This window comes from Piliocolobus tephrosceles, unplaced genomic scaffold (genome assembly GCF_002776525.5).
Source record: "Piliocolobus tephrosceles isolate RC106 unplaced genomic scaffold, ASM277652v3 unscaffolded_41, whole genome shotgun sequence".
NCBI lineage: Eukaryota > Metazoa > Chordata > Mammalia > Primates > Cercopithecidae > Piliocolobus > Piliocolobus tephrosceles.
The window spans coordinates 1,876,337-1,896,905 of NW_022325420.1; the positions used below are offsets into that span (position 1 = coordinate 1,876,337).

The window sequence follows — 20,569 nt, forward strand, 5'->3', positions numbered from 1 at the left end:
TCTAAGTTTGAAATACCAGATTTCAAACATTCAGAACCACAAAAAAAGAATAAAAAAATACCCCCAACCCCCACATTATAGATAAGAAAACAGACTAAGAGGTTAAGGTACAGACCCAGTTAGGTCACAGAACTGGGAGCCTAACCTAGGTTTCCTGAACTAGCTGATGAGCTAAATCACGCACACACACACACACACACCCCTCATGTTTTAAAGTTTACAAATTTGTGTTGGGCCACATTGAAAGCTATCCTGGGCCGCATGCCACCCGTGGGCCGGACAAGCTTGCTCTGTCACTACAGTTCCCTCACCCACTGGTGTATTCTTATTTGACTCTATGTCTTCATTCACCTGAGCCTTACAAACGATAATCAAGGTAAGTGCCGAGGAGTTATTCAACAGGACTCTCCCTGAACATGGTAATAAGTAGCTAAGAGAGAAAAACTGGCAAGTCTTGTTGGTCATTATCTTCCAAAATTCTGCTTTAGGACTCTCTTATTCATTGACAGCATCTGCCTCACTCACTTCTCTGCCAGTGAAAAGGACCATTATAATAGCCTCTAATGGTCCCCACTAACAATATAACCTCATCAAAAGCAAATGTAAACCAATTATCACAAAGAGCAGCCTGAGTGATCTCTGTTGCACGCAGCAACTGAGAGATGACTGTGGAGGTAGAGAGTTGAAGAGAAATAGAAACTTTAATGAGCCATTCTGAGAAGTTCTCATTGCAATCAAAAGTCATTCTCCCCAACACCCAGCCACCCGTTAAGATCTGACAAAATCGAGGAGGTTTTGCAAACAAGTCTTCTCAGACATGTGCTATGGAAAAAAGCAGGGGAAGGAAGGAAGCTCAATACACGCTGTGACCCTTTACTGTCCTACAAAATCAAAAACAGAGCCTGTCATTAAGCCAGAGAAAATTTCTACCCAATGCTTTTCCACAAATAATTCCAGTGGACTATGTCAAGTTAAAATAATGAGGGGCTCATCCTTTAGAAACAGTATGATTCCCCCTTGACCACCCTTCATATATGACTAATGTAACAGCGAGTCATAATAGCTAACATTTATTGACCGTTTACAATGCACTCAGCAGAATTTTAACCTCTTTACATATATTATTTTAATGTCACCTTCCTATAAGGTGGGTTCAATGTGTTTTCCAAATGAAGAAGCTAAGGCCCAGATAACTTAAGAAAGTTACCCAGTTCACAAAATTTGGGGAAAGAACCAGCTACATCTGACTGATATGCTCTTAGCCACTGGCTATGCTTGGGGCCAATCACATGATTTAATCAGCTTGAAGAGGTAAAAGCCCCTCTCCTCCCCATTTACCTTCAAAACACCATCCCATTCATGTCGTTTATGCTCATTGTGCCTTTGCACACACTGTTTGCTTCCTCTGCCTAGAATACCCTTTCATCTGTTAGAACCTAATTCAGACGACACCTCCAAGAAATCTCCTTCTTCCTGCTGCCCCCAAATTATGTCATCCTATCCTCTTTGTGCCACTTCTGTACCTCATACATACATCTGTCACTTGCTTATGTGGCCTTTTCCTTACTAAGATTCAGATTTCTTAAACGCAGATGCCAGTCTTCAATATACCCCACCTTAAGTACAGTGTTTGCTGGTGTGAATCATCTATAGTAGAAGAAAATTCACCGTTCACTATTACTTTTTGAAGAATGTATCTTGTCATAACCATTGAGTAAAGTCTCTAGTACTGAAGCAAGTGAGTGAAGAGGAGGGAGCAGACAAAACCTAAGAAAAGAATTCTAAGATAGCTGTATGTTGTCCAAATAATAAGTTCATGGACAGACTCAATGAGGCCAAAAGAACAGCAAAGGATTTCTTTGTTGAGATATAGCATGGGTAGCTCTGTTTTGCAGATGATATTGCTCTCAGGCAGGAAGAACTTTGTGCCTCCGTACCATCTGGCATTTCATGGCACAGTTCCATATGCTGAAGCCATATCTGCAAGAAACAGTAACTTTATGTTTATCACAAAGTATTCGGACAGCCTCAGGAGCAGACAACTGTGAGTCATTGTAAAAGCTTAAAGATGCTGACCAACTCATGCCACACAATGGCCTTTTCCAGTAGGTAGTAAGTGGTTTAACAGAGTTGCTTTCAGAAGAAGAAAATATGACATAAAATTATTTTGCTCAGAAATGTCTGAAGGTTTTGCTTTCTTTCTTGACCAGGTATTACATGGATGAGAAGTGGCTATCTGCAAAAGAAGACAAGCAGCAGCAGAAGGCAAGGGACTTTCAGCTCATCATCTTTGTGCACCATCCTTCTAGGATAAGGAGTAGCAGACTTTCAATATGATAAACATTAAGGTCTATCTTTATACCTTTAATGTAGCTAGGATGCTTTTCACTGAAAGTAATAGTATCCCCAGCTCAAAACGCCCTGTTAAACAACAAGCGGGGGTCAGGGTGGGGGGATTATTATCAGATATCTCAAAAAAGTCCGAAAGTAAAAGAGTTCCAGAGTTAGTTAATTTAACTCTTAAGTGAAGTATTTCAGGGCCCAGGCCTTTTCCACCTGTCTACATTCTCCACGTGCTAGCTTTTGTCTTCAAGTTTACTGCCTCCAAAGAAATCCACATTAACTCTGTGCAAAGCATCCTCATACAACAATAAACAAAAACTGAAGAAGGAAACAATTTTATTCTAAAAAAAAAAAAAAGGGAGAAAATTCTCCCAGAATCAGCATCCTCCATCCTCCCTCTATCATATTTTCTCCCACACACCACTGAAGAATTGATTCAAGTGTGCATTCCTAAAGAAAACACTGGGTAAGGGAAATGGAATATCATGATTGACCAACCAAGATTCACTCTGGGGACCCAAGAGGAACCCAGTCATCCCTGTATAATAACGGGTACCTAATAGCCGAATAAAACCAAGGATTTGTGAAAGAAGAAGGGTAGCTAGAGAACGGCCATTGGGTAGGCAACTAGCACTGTTGCTCTGTCCTGGCCTATCCAGTAAGGAGGTCTGAGCTAGTAAACTGTACCTAAAACACTGAGACTACCACCTTATAATAGCTAACTTGACATTTCGCTAACAAATAACAAAATTCTGCTCAGTACCTAAAACAGAAACATTAGCTGAAACCCACTTTAAAATAATTCAAGTAAATTAAATTACATTGATTAGTTATTGCATTTATATTCATGTATTTAGGGACATAAAATGCAAGAATCTTATTATTCCCCTTATAATAAAAATCATTTTATATTACCTTCTTTAACCTTACCAAATTTAGCTGGCAAAAATGCTGTGCTACCTTCAATACATCATTGTTAACAAATTTGTATTAGCAAATTCAAGGATTTGTGAAGATTAAACAGATAAAAGCCCTCTTCAGGATTGGCATTAAAAAACTGGATATATACATTAGGGTGACATAAATATGTGCTTCAGATTTTTCATTCTAAAAGCAATTCTGATTACACATACAGAATGCTGCTAATAAGAAAAGGCAAATTTTTAGCACGTCCGTTCACCTGTGAGATTGAAAAAAAAGACTATACAACTCTCCCAGGAAGAGGGACAAGAAAATGGAAGTTTATTCTATCAGTTACAAAGCTATCATTCAAGTAATTATCAAGGAAACAATAAACAAACTAAAAAATAAATCTATTTTAAAATAAAGCCTGCTTCTGGGGCTAGTTTAATTGAATGACTATTGTATGCTACACTGCTGAGTCTCAACAGTATGCCATGGCCCTTCTTTCACATCAGATAGGGGTGCCAAATTAAATACAGAATTCCCATTTATATTTACATTTGAATTTCAGGTAAACAATATGTCACTTTTGTGTAATTATTTTATCATCAGTGCAGAATAAAATTTTAGTATAAATATGCCCTGTGCAATATTTGGGATATATACTAAAAAGTGTCCATTATTTACCTAAAATTCAAATATAATGGGCAACCTATATTTGCATTTGTGTTGTGTCTTCTGACGCTCCTTCTCTCTATGTCTTTGACAACATCTTCCTTTGTTCTTTGGATTGTCCTGTTTCTATGCCCAGTTATAATGCCTTTGTCTCTTAGGACTTAATAATGTCTCCTGGCTCCGGTCAGCTCCAATTCCTTAATCTTTTCAGTGCTGTCTGAAAAAGCAGCTCAAAGGAAATTTCCACAGCAGAACTCGACATCCTGTGCAAGACTAAAACCAGACAAATAGATGAGATGACACTAAGAGACATGTGTGATCATTTTTAAAGAAAGAAGAACAAGTGAACAAATCCCAAAGCCAGCTAATTACAATCCCTGAAGAGCTTTTTTTAAAAAATGCAGGTACAAAATGCCTACCCCACACCTACTATTTCAGAATTTTAAAAAGAGTGGCCTGGAAAGCTGTACAGTTTTAAAGTTCCTGAAGGAGTCTGATATTTAGCTATAGGTTTGGGATTTTTCTGGAGATGGTAATTATGAGTTAAGAAATCTATAAAAGCTGGGGAGAGCTCAGTGAGTAGATTTAGACTTAAACAGCAGAATGCCGAACCCTTAAAAATTTTTTTGGACCAACATAAAACAAAAAGATAAATATATGGGATACACAGGATTAAGACTCAAACCAATTTTTAAATCAGGCTTTCACTCACGATAATATGAGGAGATTCATTTTCTGGTTTGTATAATTATGAATCACATTTTAAGATATAGGCATTTCTCTTGTTTTTTGGTAGAGACAGGGTCTCCCTATGTTGCCCAGGCTGTTTTCAAACTCCTGAGTTCAAGGGATCCTCCATCCTCGGATTCCCAAAGTGCTAGGTGCTTCCTAAGAGTCTTTATGTTTTGTCTGCTTGGAAAACAATCTAAAATGCTAACATCTATGCAAATTTCTCATTAGAAATAATGATTTTAAAAAATCATGTCAAAGGAATGAGTAATGAAATAAATACCCCCTAAAGTTTATGCATCTATTCCACTAAGTGGAAGACTGAGCATAGTTTCGTGGAAACTGAAAGCTTGATCTCCTTCAGCTGATGTCCAGGACAATTCTCCCTCACACACAACCTCCCTGAATCTTGTAGAATGTAAATGATGACCTTTTGTCAAAACCTACAAGAATAACTTTTTGTAACGGAATACTGACGTGTCATAAGAAATTAAAGTAATTCAAACAAACATGGAAAGGGTCTCACAATACACATGGCACATACAAGTCTCCACAGCCAACAGAAACCACAAGGATGGAGAAGGGTCACTGCACACTGCCTTTCATTAGTGACCACATATCCCACAGACTGCCACATGCTACACTGATCCAAAGAGAAAGTCTACACAATACTAAACATGTAACAAGACTGCTATACAGTGAAATGCTGTGTAACTCAGGCTATGGTATACACATTTTGGTCCTAAGTCTATTGGTAAAAGGTATGCTTTTGGCTCCTCCCATCTGCTGCCCACACACTGATAGATACAGAGCCAGGTCAACCTGAAGAAGAGCGAGTCCTTAGTTACTCTCCATTAGCATTTAGAAGCATTATCCACTCCATTTTATAGGAGAAACTTGAATTCACAAAACAGATGTCCAAGAAAACTCAAGAACACTCAAAACGAATTCGGGAAGCTAAAAACTGAAAGATAATCTAGGATGTGAATAAATAGAATAGAAAAACTTAAATATTTTTGTGCTAAAGTGGATCTGAATTTTTTTCATACTGCAAGACATTACCTAACATTAGTTTCTTTCTTAATTTCTCTTGCACAAAATTCTATTATGAAACCCTGTTTACCCTATAAAGATATCTATTTATATTTTAAATTATAGAATAACTCAAATTTATTTCTACAGCAAAGAACAGATAAATAACACATTCTCATACTTTCTGGAAGAGCTTTCTGAAATCCTGAGTATTATAAATCCCTGAAATGTACCCGGATAACACTGTGAAATTTGGCAATAAGGTAAGAGAAACATTTATAACCTCAACAGAGAAATTAAAGTTATACATTAACAATTAAAAATATAATTTAGCACTAAAATTGTTTGCATATTGTAAGGAATTACATGAAGTAAATAAAATATCAATACATAGGGCAAATTTTACATAACCCAAAGACATAGATGTGATAGTTTGTGGCTCCTCACATCTTCCCAAACATTAGTCATACACCCTACCTTTGCCGTCCAAAATGCCTGGTGTTCTACAATGACAAACCCTTTCAGTCCTTTCAGTTATGGTATTGTTTTCAGAACTCCTTCCCTGTGAAACTTCCTACAATAAGTTAACATGTAAACCCATCAGTCCTTTAAAGTATGTAACGGCTTAACACTAGCTCAACTGGCTGACAACCTGCTCCCAAAAAAGAATAGGACACTTCAAATAATAATTTTCCTCGTTGTTTAGAAATTGAGCGGGGCAGATAAAAAAGAGAAAAGAAAGACAAAGAAGAGAGGGCAGCCAGATGGTTGTAGAAAGGAAGGAAGCAAGAGGAAGATGAAGGATAAACAGGAGTTCTTAATAAGATGCTGAGATTGGAACTTCTGCTCTCCTAAGGGAGACACCCCAAGAAAGTGACCCACAGATATTCTGGCAGTAGATCAAAGTTATTCAATGGCCGTGGGGTAAAATGATAACTTATTACTGAAACCAACTAGTACCTATTACATAAATTAGTTTCTTAATAGTGCTCACATCTTACAAGCACATTTTTGAATTAAAATCTAGTAGGGTATAATTAAGTCAAAGATTACTTTTCTTGGAAAAAGATGCATTTTACGCTACATACACATGGAGCACATAAATTCATTCTCACATTATTCATTGTTTAAGCCTAAAGCCTTTCACATCACTTCTCTATTACTACATCTACCCTACAGTTTTCTAAATGCATGCAAACAGGAAACTTTAAACTTTTTTTTTTTTTTTTTTTTTTTTTTTAGGCAAAGAACATTATTAACCTTTGTTTCAAACTTGATTCCCAGGCTTCTTCGGCTTAATTAGCTGCAAAGAATGAATTGTGTATAAGCAAAAACTGAAAAGAGCTGCAGTGTCCAAGGGGCTTGGGCTTAAAAATATTAGAGATCTAGATTTTATCAGATCCATAAACAAAAAGTTCTTAAAAAGCAGTCATAATATAAAATAGCAGCTCCCAGTAACTTCTTCAAGTTTTATCTTCAGAAGTTGACTCAATTCAGTTTGCCTCATTCTTGGAAGCCTCATCAAAATTCTCCACAAGATCTGGAACTTCATCATCATCATCCTCTCCAGTAGCAAGTGGTGCTTTTCCATCCACAGATTGTTTGGGCAGAGCTTCGGCCAGTCTCCTTAAACTAGTCAGACTATCTGCACCAAGCTGGTTTAAGATGCTGGGTAGCATTTCTGTCAGCTGCTTCGTCTCAGCATGGCCTGTAATGGTGAAAGTGTTCGCTGCCAGAGATGCCTGAACTTTAGGGTTGTTAAAGTGGATCACTGTTCCTTGGTTTGTAAACATATTCACCTCTTCAATACCGGAGATATTGTTTACCCCTAACTTCTTTAAGGAGAACTGAAGTTTTTTATCATCTGCTGTGGCTGTTCTATGAACCACCTTCTTCTTTCTGCGAGCAGTTCCTTTCCCACCAATGCGCACTTGTGCCTGCAGTTTGGCGAGTTTTTCCTGGTTCATGATTGTTTCTTTCATCTTGTCGGAGCGAATAAGGGGCCGCGCGGGGGACTAGGGTTGGTGCTCAGGGGGTCTCGGGTGGACCAGCTGAGATTAGGCGCACACACGCGGGGCTAAACTTTTTTAAAGCAATAACTGCCTCAACTTTTATTTAAAGGGAGTAAGTTACAATTTAGTGTTTGTTCAAACATCCAGTAATTCAATAACTCAGCAAATATTTATTGAGAACCTACTACATACCTGTACTCCGACAGTGATGGGAGAGACAAAAAGCGAGATAAACCTAACCTTAAATAATGGTTTAGTGATATTTTGGGAAAAGTATACCTCATTTTCCAACACACTGTAAGTTAAATGGAGACATTTTGAAAGGAATGTTCAAATACAGTTATGATTGAAGAAAGTAAAATTTTCTTTTCCTATGATCTTGGTTTGTAAAACAGTACACTTGAGCCAACAGCCATGGCTGCCAAAAATTAGATGATGAATCTAAAGCAAGTTCAGTTATACATATATAAACACACAAATACTTACACGCTCTTGGGGACACTCATACTTACTTGTCTACTCACCCACTGGGGTGTTGCATATTTCACAGAGCAGAATTTGTCCAACCTATATACTGCAGGTCACCAAATACTTTTTTTTCCCTTTTAAACAACCATTCAAAACTTTAAAACAGTTGAATCATATTTTAACATTACTTAAACATCTTCCTCCATAAACCTCCTTAATTTTCATTTTGGCTAATAGGATGTGGTGCAGAGCACTCCCCACCAGGTAGGAGGCGCGCAGTGCTACACAAAACTGTGTTTCTCCTTAACCTCCCACAAAATCCTTTAGTCAGTAAGTCACAATTTATCACCCAAAAAATATTTGTTTACATGCATATGCATTTAGTTTTCATTGCAATTAATTTGCTTTTGCTTTTCAAAACTGTCCCTATTAACAAAGTAGTGCTGTTTATCATTACCACTATTACTAATTTTTATTAGATTCTTAAATTGGAAAATTTTGTCAATTGGTATTTCTTTATCCACTTCTGCTTTTATTTGTTAACCGAAGTGTGACTCTTGAAGGAATTTGGTAAGTAAGTTAGAAAAATGTTTGTTTCTAAGGTAAATAATAATAATCAATGAAATTTAATTAAAATGATTTACTAAAAGGCCTTGATGGTATCAGAATATGTAATTTTGAAACTTTTGTTTCCATGAAATGTCTTTTTTCTTTTTTTCTTTTTGAGATGGAGTTTTGCTTATCACCCAGACTGGAGTGCAATGGCACAATCTCGGTTCACTGCAACCTCTGCCTCCCAGGTTCAGTTGATTCTCCTGCCTCAGCCTCCCAAGTAGCTGGGATTACAGGTACCCTCCATCATGCCCGGCTAATTTTTGTATTTTTAGTAGAAATGGGTTTCACCAGGTTGGCCAGGTTGGTCTCAAACTCCTGACCTCAGGGGATCTGCCTGCTTCGACCTACCAAAATGTTGGGATTACAGGCATAAGCCACCGTGCCCAGTGCCTAATTTTCAAACTTTTCATCTTATGAATGTAATAACTACATAATATAAATGTCTACATTTTAATTATTGAATTAAATGAAAATTTATACTTCAGTAGCTCCTAATGCTACTTTTAAACATTTCCAAATAGTTTGTTTTAAAAACATATTCTTAAGAATACAGAATAACTTAATTTTTTAAATCAAGTTTCTGAATTCATAATGGCTCAGTCTCTTTTAAAACTTTATATCTAAATAGATTTAATTTTTACAGATCTTTGTCCATTAAGATAGGCAGCTTCATTTTTGTTTTTAAATGAAGAATGTCTTCAGATAATAGTAACAAATAAAAACATTTGCCACCGAGCAGTATGACGGCAATTAAAACAAATCTAGATTTTAGATTTGTATATTCTAATGATTCTTTCCTGCAGTCTAAATGTCTTGTTTGCATGTTGCACGTAAACATTATCAAGTTATGCAAAGGTACCAAGCAAACCATGCTAACATCTTTCCTTAATAAATTCATCTTAAACTTAAAAGACTATGAAGTTTAAGATCTTTGAAATTATTTTAGGAACTAAGGCATATAACTACCAGACTGCACTAGTCATGCAATGAGTAGCTAAAACCAAAATGCCTCACATCAACTACAAAATCACTTTTTCTTTATCAGCTATATGATATTATCAACACTGTACTGTATTTGGGACCAATGAAGCAGAGAATATTGAAAAAGTATCAGTTGTCAAAATGTTTAATGAAGACACAGCTGTCAGATGACAGAGACAACACTAATTCAAAAGATTATTAAAGCAAAAGAATTTCCAGTACATAAAATGAATCCCCAGATGTTAAAAATGGTCCTATTTTAAACAAAAATGAAAATCCCTGAAAAGTTATGCCTGGAAGAACATTATTTGTTTTGCAGAGAAAAACCCAAACAAACTACTGGGAATGAAATGTAGAGAGGCTAAAAAAAAAAATGGGAAGCTAATAAGACATTTCATAAACGAGGCCTATGTTTGTGTTCTATACTGATAGGAATATGTAAAGCCTTTGAGATCAAGAGCTTATTCTGAAAACACTGCAATTCCAGTAACACATAGTTCTCTTCCAAAGAATCTTTGCAATGCAGACGTTTTCCTGGATTCCACATTAAATTATGTTAACAAAATAGTGAATATAATAAAATCCAAGCTGCTACTGTCCCATCTGTTTTCAGCTTTTATGTGAAAAAATGGGATCAGAACATCATTTGTTATTGTTTCCTACCACAGCACACTGATGATACAGAAAAGAGTCTGGGTTTAATCAAGAGTTTATGAGCCAAAAGTTGAAGTTTTTTAGAAAACTGAAAATACTTTATTTTTCCTTTCGGATTCATTGAATAGTTACTGGTTACAAAAGGTGACTAACTTAACTGGCACTGGAACACCAGAATGAACTAAAATTATAAAAGGACTTAATTAATATATACTGGTATGTACCAAGTTTATGAGTTCAAAACAAAAATCTAACTTAGAAAAAGTGAGGTTAAAACAAGTCACGTGTTGCTTAGTTATCATTCGTATCCTAATATTGTAGAACATCTAAATATACTTACACAAGAGACATTATTTTCAAATTTTTGATATGAGAAGATTCAATTCAATTTGAAATTAATTTACGTTATCAAAAGAAATGTATATAACCACATTTCTTAGAAAAGAGATGTCAAATTTAAAGAATAAAAATAAGTTATATTTTTAAAAAAGGAAGAGATAGACGTTAAAGAATATTGTACCCTTGATATATAATTGAATTTCCAAATACTCTTATACTATGTCATAATCAGGCATTATTTTAAAAATGGCATAAATTCTTTCCTAAGGCTTGGGCGTGGAGGCACATGCCTGTAATCCCAGCACTTTGAGAGGTGGCAGTGGGTGGATCACCTGAGGTCAGAAGTTCGAGACCAGCCTGACCAATATTGGGAAACCCCATCTCTACTAAAAATACGAAAATTAGCCAGACGTGGTGGCATGCACCTGTAATCCCAGCTACTCAGGAGGCTGAGACAGAAGAACTGCTTGAACCTGGGAGGCAGAGGTTGCAGTGAGCCAAGATTATGCCACTGTACTCCAGCCTGGGGAACACAGCAAGACTCCCTCTTAAAAAAAATACATTCTGAGACCGCCTACAGAATCTAATCTCGAGTTTGTATCTTTAAGTGCAGTGTGGAAGGAAATGCTACACTGCACAACTCCAGGGACACCTTTTACATTGAACAAGTGTGAGTGCTACTTCCTGAGCCGACCTGTATATTACACAAAGGTGGGGAAGCTCTGAACCGTGACCAAAAGGCAGTGTTTTTGAACAATGCTGGTCTTCTTCTGTTAACATAAGTTAGGGATAGTTCTTATTTATTTATTTATTTACAGACAGGGTCTTTATTGCCTAGGTTGGAGTACAGTGGCATAATCACGGCTCACTAAAGCTTCTACCTACCTGGCTCAAGTGATCCTCTCAGTTCAGCCTCCCAAATAGCTGGGACTTGGGAGGTGCACACCACCATGTCCAGATAACTTTTGTAATTTTTGTAGAGATGGGGTTTCGCAAAGTTGTCCAGGCTGGTCTTAAACTCCCTGGCTCAAGCGGTTGCCCACCTCAGCCACCCAAAGTGCTGGGATTATAGGCATGAACCACTGTGTCCAGCCAGGAATATTTTTTAAAGCGTTCTGTACTACAATAAATTCAGCACCCCAGGGATGGTAATGTTTCTGGTTGAGATTCTGTCAAACTAAGAACTCTCATTCCTGATTTGGATGCTTTGCAGTGATGTATGTCATAATTTTAGGCAGCCCTGACACCCATGTCCTAAAAAATAGGCCCAAATTTTTAAAATTATCGATCAACACTCTAGTAACACTTACATTTGGATGTTCAATCTCTAGCTAAGTTTTTTAAAACAACTGACTAGCAGCTACTATATGCCTGCCGATTAGGAGGAATAAGAAAAAAATAAGGTAATTTTATTAAAAATACCAAGGTAGTCATTACTCACATGATACTGCTTGCGCATAACAGAACCCAGTTTAAAAAAAAGACAAAGTGATAAAAGTCTTATTTAGGCCAGACTCAATTAGCATGGATGTTTTTCTGCACATATTCACATAGCACAGGGGAAAAAAACTAAGATCAACAGAAGCATGAGATAACCATATAACTCTAGCTATGACTTTTCCAAAATAATTATGCTTTTCCTACCTAAAATGCTAAATTTAAGTTTAAAAAAATCAACATCATTTGACAAAATGACATTCACAGTTTAATATTTTTCTAACAGAGAAACATCAAATCTATTATTATTATAGCAGCAAACAGAATCAAGAAAAGGCAAGCTTGCTTCCCCTTATTTATACTTTGTTAATAACCTCCTTATAATTTTTAGATGCTATCTTGATAAAATTCTAGTTATTAATGTACATGTATTACCATCCCATGTCCATGAAATTATATGTTCTTTTTGCTGAAAATTGCCAAGCCTTATTCATTTTCATATTGCCTGCAGGTTCTCAAAGAAATGAATTTCTCACTCCTTTTGGTATTATGTATCCATCTCAGCAGAACAAAGAAAAGTTCAGGCTAAAAATAAAGCAAACCTTTTAGAAGTTAAAGTAAAATATATCCAATTTTTTTGCAATCACTCATATTAAGGTTCTTATAAACATCGCATATGTATTATAATGACCACAGGGGAAAAACAAAGCAAATGCAATATCACATCTTATTTTAAAGGCCTCTTATATTTGATGTAAAGCACCATGATTATATGAAATAATATTTTTGAGATGTATTCAAAATACTGTACCTTTAAAAAAAATAAACTGTTGCCACTTTTTAAACAGGCACATCATATCAAATCATCTCCATTATTCTTAAAATAGAATATGAAATCAGATACACAAAGACATAGAGCAAAGCTTCAAAAGCCCCAAGGAAGAAGTGATTTGCATATATTTATTGACCTTTCCCTAAGTAGTCCTCAGAGCAGATGCTAAGCTACCTTTCAGAATTAGAAAGTACTGGGTTCATTCATTCAATTATTTTTCTACCATGAAAGCCTTCAGGATTAAAAAACAAAATGATAGCTGCAAACCATTAATGCTTTTAAACTAATCTTCATCAACAGAGTTTAGGGGAGGAAAAAAAAAAACAGGAAAAATCAATAAATAAATGAAAGCACCAAGGTTAACATATTTAAAACATACATTTGTTTAGAAGAAAAAATTTTACTTGGCACAAACCAAAAATAGCATCTAAGGATTTTCTTATTTCAGGAAAAAAAAAAAAAAAATTAAAGATCCTTAAAGGAAAAATAATGAGCCAAAAAAATCTTTAGTTTCAGAGCAGGAAACTACTTCTCTATGAAGTTGAGTGAGACAAAAAAATTTGCCATTTTCCCTCTAAGTGGAGAATCACAGTCCATAGTTTTAGGAGCCACTGCCGAAATACTGTGGAGCTTGTCTGTTTGGGTTTGTTTACCTGACTGACATCTTTCAGCACGTGCCTGAAAGTCAGGATCCAGGGTTGTAATGAAATTATTATGGCCCTGAGTAACAGTTATTTTATCAAAAAGGCATCTGCTCTTAAGAGTAATGAAGTAGATGTCAGCCAGCAAAAGGCAGAGTTAAAGACACAAGACAAGGGGTGGATTGAAATGCAAAGGTTAGGGAAGAAATCAAAGACCATTTGGCTAAAGTTACATTTCTTTTCTAGTTTTTCAAAGTCCAAATAGAAAAAAAATGCCAGCTTTGTACATTTCATCATACAAGTCACTTTGTAAATAAACGGCTATGGTAGAGGTAGTGTTTCTGAGTTCTCAGAAAGTGTTCGGGGTTTCAGAAAAAAGGTCATTTGAATCTTCTGAACATTATGTAGAAGGGCTTAATTTTATAGACTACATAGTCATTATGCTGATTTATAGAGGACTTTAATGATTTTAATGGATTACTGAGTAGTGTTCAGAAATGAGACTGTAGGAACCCAAAATTTCTTCTTGCCCAGACCTTTGTTATTAATCCAATTGTCACCATTTCTGAAGAAAGCAACTTATCATCATAATTTGATTTTAACACTACATTGCCTAATTTTATTCAAATTATATGGTAAATGTCTAAAACTAGCTAGCAAAGGAAGAATCAAAATCTAAATAGGATTATTCCTAAGTGAGCACATAAAATAGAAGCCAACTATACAGCTAAATATGAGTCTTTAAACTTATTCAGTCACAGAGTTTTATTTATGTGGGTGTATATAGGTGTGTGTATAATATATATGTATACACACACAGCACATATATGTACCTATGCTTATAGTACAATGAATAATTTTAGACACAGACTATACTAGAATCAATATGTTTATACATTTCATATACACAGGCATACATAGGCATACATAAGTATAGATACACTGTATAATTTCTAAACAAACTATATAATTATAATTAACTGTACATGTAAAACATATTATTAAGCATTGTATATGCTAAGGAAAGAAGTCATAAGCTTCAGGGAAAAAAAGATGAAAATAAAATTATATTGTACGACAATCCCCAATTATAAATGTCTATATATGTATATTTAGGTAATTATTTATAGATATAGTCACCTAATTTGTTTTTCATGTTTAGCAGATATATATAATAATAAATTGTATTCATTCCTAACACATCTCACTAAAAGTAAACATTTTTAAGACACACTATAAGAATAATAGTAAGAGTCAACAGCAACAAAATTTTCGAAACTGGAAAACACATGAATAACTACTTTTTTTTTTTTTTTTTTCTTTTTTTTTTGAGACGGAGTCTCGCTCTGTCGCCCAGGCTGGAGTGCAGTGGCCGGATCTCAGCTCACTGCAAGCTCCGCCTCCCGGGTTTACGCCATTCTCCTGCCTCAGCCTCCCGAGTAGCTGGGACTACAGGCGCCCGCCACCTCGCCCGGCTAGTTTTTTGTATTTTTTTTAGTAGAGACGGGGTTTCATCATGTTAGCCAGGATAGTCTCGATCTCCTGACCTCGTGATCCGCCCGTCTCGGTCTCCCAAAGTGCTGGGATTACAGATTTGAGCCACCGCGCCCGGCCTGAAACTGGAAAACACATGAATAACTATTAACTGAACTAACAGATTCCAGAAAGTGAAATCCTAACCTGATCATGTGGAGAGTTAAGTACCAACCCTGGTTAATACCAAAGAATCTTTGAAAACCTCAGACACTGTCAGCATCTAATACTTCTGGCACTGTGTGGTTTTAAAAGCAGGGGTGGGAGGTGAACAAAATAGTCTTGTTGAAAAATGATCATGAAACATATCCTTATATCTCCTAACAAATTCTACACTGCTGGGCAACTGCCCCTCACTGTTTTTAGAAAACACTGAAGATTTCTTCCCTGGGAAAAAGAGGGTCTCCAGCCTGGGAGACCCAGACATAACTGAAAGTGGGACGCAATACTGAAAAGGAAAGAATTAAGTAAACATACACAATGTTAAAAAGAAAGCTTCTTCCTCCACTCATTCCTGGAACATTGGCAGCTAGGACAATACTCATCTCTGAGGAATCAAACTAAGCCCACAAGATGAAAAAATAAATATAGCTGATGGCCAGAAATACCCACAAAATAATTCAGCCAGATAACAAATTAATAAGCCTCACCTATATCCTGAGAGCTTTCAAACATTTTTTAATCCCCTTAACTCTTACAAAGTATGCATACAAGCAAGGATTGTCTGAGAAGTATGAAAAGTCTCTAATACAAAACCTTAAAATTAAAATTAATGGGAAAAGGCAACTTAGAAGAATCAGACCAGCAGGACGACAAAAACCACCCCCCCCCCCATTCTTATGTTATCTGAAAAATAAAATATACAACAGGAAACAAGAATATGAAGCTCTAAAAAAGTATTAAGCAAACAAACATAAAAAGAGCTCTTGAAAATTAAAAATACAGGCCGGGCATGGTGACTCACACCTGTAATCCCAGCACTTTGGGAGGCTGAGGTGGGGAGAGCACTTGAGATCCGGAGTTTGAGACAAGCCTGGCCAACATGGCAAAACCACATCTCTACTAAAAAAAAACACACACAAAAAAAATTACCTGGGTGTAGTGGCATGCACTGGTAATCCTAGCTACTAGGGAGACTTGGGTACGAGAATCTCTTGAACTCAGGAGGCAGATGTTGCAGTTAGCCACGATCATGCCACTACACTCCAGCCTGGGTGAAAGTGAGGCTCTGTCTCAAAAAAAAAAAAAAATATATATATATATATAAACACACACACACAGACATACATATATATGTGTGTATATATAAAAGTGTATATATGTGTAACATACATGTGTATATATGTGTATATGTGTATATATCCAAAACAACAGAAAAGAAGTACTCAATAGAGGTGTTGGAAGATAAAGTTTAAGAAATACCCCAAAGATAGAGAAAAAAGAAGATACAGAAAATAAAAGTGAAGGGATAAATAAATCAGAGAACAAGCTAGGCGGCAGTCCAACAGCAGATTCAGTGGAATTCCAGAAAGAGAGCAGAGAAAACTATTAATAAAAAGCAAATCATTAACAAATAATTCAAGAAAATCTCCCAGAAGGGAGGCTCACGAATCAACAAATTAAGAATGCTGAGTTCCCAACAAGGATGAAAGTTAATATGAATCAAAGCACATCACCGTAATGCAAAGATGAAGAATTAGAATAGCTTCATACTCTTCACCAGAAACTAAGAACAGAGAAAAGACTTCAAAAATTTGAAGGAAACTGATCTGCCATTAAAATTCCTTACCCAGTTAAACTATCAGTTGAGTTGGATAAGAAAGAAACATTTTTCAAAATCAAGAAGTTAAAAAATATTTATCCCATGCACCTCTCTCAAGAAGGAGGATAATAAAGTCATAAAACCAAAAGCTTTAACCAAGGAGACAGGGAAAGGGAATTTTCAAGATGACAGTAGAGATCTTAGGATGGCAGATAAGCACCAATCATAGAAGGCCACCAGTCCAGATGGGAGCAGTGCGTATCAAATGGCAGATTTGCTAAGTGTCATCCCGACACACTTCACCACCCTACCTTCCTTTCAATCTGATGAAGCTACAGAGAATGTGTTCCAACCAACCAATGAAAAGACCAAAAAAGAGAAAGATAGGAGGACACTGGTAACAGGGAAAAGGACTCTGAAAAAAGGCAAAAGGAAATTTCAGGAGGCCTGAGAAGGTGACCGACAGAGCAACCAGTTTAGATAGCAGATAGAAACACACACACACGCACGCACACACACACAGATGTGTTTCCTGGATATGATCAATTTTGTAGAGGGCTGTGTTAAGAGGCCTTTGGATGATATGGGAAAATTAATGATTGATACAGAGAAAACTAAGCACACAAATAACCAAGTCATCATTTGATTTAGGAAAAACAAAAGGAAGGAAATATAATCATATTGCATAGCAACTCCCAATTGCAAATAATATTTGGATGTGCATAATATAAATAATGAATCATGATCTAAGCAAAAACATGAATACAAGTCTATGAAACTAAGGGATTCCTCCCCATGAGAGAAAGAAAGAGAAGTAAAGGGGATAGGGCGATGAGAGTGCTAAATCCTAATCCTTGACAATAAGAAATCAGCAAATAATGGCTAAAACTGACAAACCCAGTTATAGCAGTATATGAATATTATTTAGAAATATGGGTCACATGTAATTGCTAGAAGAAACAGAGAAAACAGTCAAAGTACTGATATATTTGGGGATAATACTGTCAGTAATGCCATCATATCTATCATCAAAATGGACTGTATCATGAACACTCAAAAGGTAAACTCCATTATTCAGTGTAAGGGTCTTTGTCCCTTTTAATTCATGGTGCTTGGCACAAAGGAGTTGCTCTATAATGCTTCTTACTGAATTAATAAGTGAATAAACCCAGGAAAGTAAATATGACAGGCTCTGGAGAACTCTGATGATTCCAAAGGGGTTCTAGTCATGACAACACTGACATGAAAGACAGACATGAAATGTTTTCAAGATCTTTCCAAATTGTGAAAGCAGAAACAACACCATTTCTGAGATCAGATGAGATCAGGCGTATTCAAGGTGTTACAGCCATAGACTGCACTATTTCCAATACACTATTTTATATAAGATGGGATTTACTGTAGTCAAATAAATATTGATAACATATTTATTTCACTGACATATCCAAAAGTGTATAGATTCAACTTGGCTAAAAAGCACTTTTAAAATTTCCTAATTTAGGCACAGAGTTATAACCTCTAAGACGCTCTGAGCTTTTTGGTCCTATAGGCACCTCCATTTGGGGATCTCTCTGCCTGGTTTGCCTTCCCTGACCAACTCCCCAGATACTTGTTTCACTCAAGCTGCTTCTACACAGCTTCTTCTGACTCAGCATAGATACCACATTCTCCAGAATGCCTTATCTGGTCCCTAAGGCTGAAGACCCTCTTATGTGTTCCCACATCACCCTATTCATATCTGTCACAGAAGAGCACACACACTAAATTTCCTGTTTTACCTATTTCTTCTCTACTTGAAAATAAGATGTTCATCAGACTAGCTATCCTATTTATAACTGTATTCTCAGCAACCATAATTGTAGATATATAACTATCTGACAAATAAATTTGTTCATTAATTTGAATAATATTTATTTAGTTCCTACAATGTGCCAAGCATTTTCCTAGGCATTGAAAATATAATCCTAAAGAGAAGAAACAGTCTGTCTTTGTGGAGCTTGCATTCCAGATGTAAATACAGACAGACACAACAAGTCAGTGTGTAAACACAATGTAAGATGGTGCTGAGTGGAATGAAGCAAAGTAAGTCAGGGTATAGCAACAGAGAGGGAGAGGAAAGAGTGCTACTTTAGATAGGATGGTGAAAGAGGGAAGAACTCTTAAAGGATGTAAGACTAGAGACCTAAGTGAAAGAAAAGTCATTCAAATAATATCAGTGGGAAGAATGGACCAAGTAGAAGAAACAGCCAACCATCAAGGCCCAGAGAAGGAAATGTACTGCGTGCATTCAAGGCAGACAGGTGAGCAGGCATTCCATTAACTGGATAGTTTCCACTAAGCCATTTCACCTTTCTAAGCCTTATTTTCCCCATCTACAAAATCTGAAGTCCATTACACTTAAACCCACAGTTGTAGCCCAGGTATTTTACTAAACGACTTTACTATTTCTGTACTTCCTACCACAACTCAGCTTGGTACAATCAGATGGTTCTCCAAGTAGGTGCACTTTCTGAAACACATGGAGTCACACACCCTGACTCACTTTCTCATGAATTTAATACAAACATAGTGGCTCATCTGACACTTTGATGGATTACACCAATTGGGCTGTACATGTTCTGGCATGTAACAAAGTTCAGGCATTCCAAATAGTCTGTTAATCAGATCAAGATTTAGAAGGCTCACAGTTGTATTTTACTCTAGCGAAAGTCAGGGCCAAATTACAGTTCCATCAAGTAGGGGTCTAAGTCTCTAATTCAAGTTTTAAATTTGGCTATGGAGAATCCTAGTATGCTTATATTGCTTACTGCTGACCTGTATTTTTAAAAATGATAAATTAATCAACACACCCTGGGAGCTAAGGGTGGACAGCCATCATCCAGAACAGTGCCCAGAACATGGGAGAAATTTAAATAAAAACTAATGAGTACATGGATAAATGGCTGACCAGTTGGGAACTAATGAATCACAAGTGCCTATCTAAAGGACTATGGTATCAACTTTTCTAGGCTCCAGATCTTCCTACAGTACCTACTTCATGAACAGTGCTACAATGTCTATTTAAAATAAAACTATCTATAATATTTATCTAACTAAAGTATATTCCATTGGTTAGGAACATAACATGTCCTCTATATAGAGGACTATATAGAACAGCAATAAAAATTACAATTGAAGTAGCAGCTATCAATAACTGACATCCTTGTATATACTATGCTAGCTGGAATCTAAACTCATTTAATCATCAAAGCAAACTATCTGGTAATCTTTAACTCTATTATATAGTTGAGAAGACACACACCAGTTAGGTGACATTGCCAACATCACACAAAGGTGGCTGGTTGTGGAGCTACTATACAAAATCCAGGTTGGATTTCTGTGCTCAATTCCTATAGAGGAATTGTGAGGATAAACAGATAATGTCTTAGTCCATTTTGTTTTGCTTTAACAGAACACCTGAGACTGAGTAATACATAAAGTAAAGTTTATTGGGCTTGTGATTCTGGAGGCTGGGAAATCTACGATTTGGGAACCCCTTCTGGTGAGGGTCTCATGCTGCTCATGGTAGGGAAACAGAAGAGGGAGCAGGCACATGCAAAGAAACCAAACAAGA

General features: G+C 36.4%; 2 protein-coding genes across 18 annotated transcripts in view; both read right to left on the reverse strand.

The window, feature by feature from the left end:
• The window catches only part of LOC113224832 (calcium-dependent secretion activator 2), a 567,701-nt gene that overhangs the window by 428,611 nt on the left and 118,521 nt on the right, over window positions 1–20,569 (reverse strand). The window lies entirely within an intron of this gene.
• On the reverse strand, window positions 6,922–7,754 carry LOC113224833 (transcription factor BTF3). The gene has a single exon (XM_026454367.1). The coding sequence runs from the start codon at window positions 7,662–7,664 to the stop codon at window positions 7,176–7,178; it is 489 nt and encodes a 162-aa protein (XP_026310152.1). The 5' UTR covers window positions 7,665–7,754; the 3' UTR covers window positions 6,922–7,175.

Bases quoted from the DNA above. Each gene is read 5' to 3' on its own strand.
- LOC113224833 (XM_026454367.1), bottom strand. From the start codon at position 7,664: ATGAAAGAAACAATCATGAACCAGGAAAAACTCGCCAAACTGCAGGCA.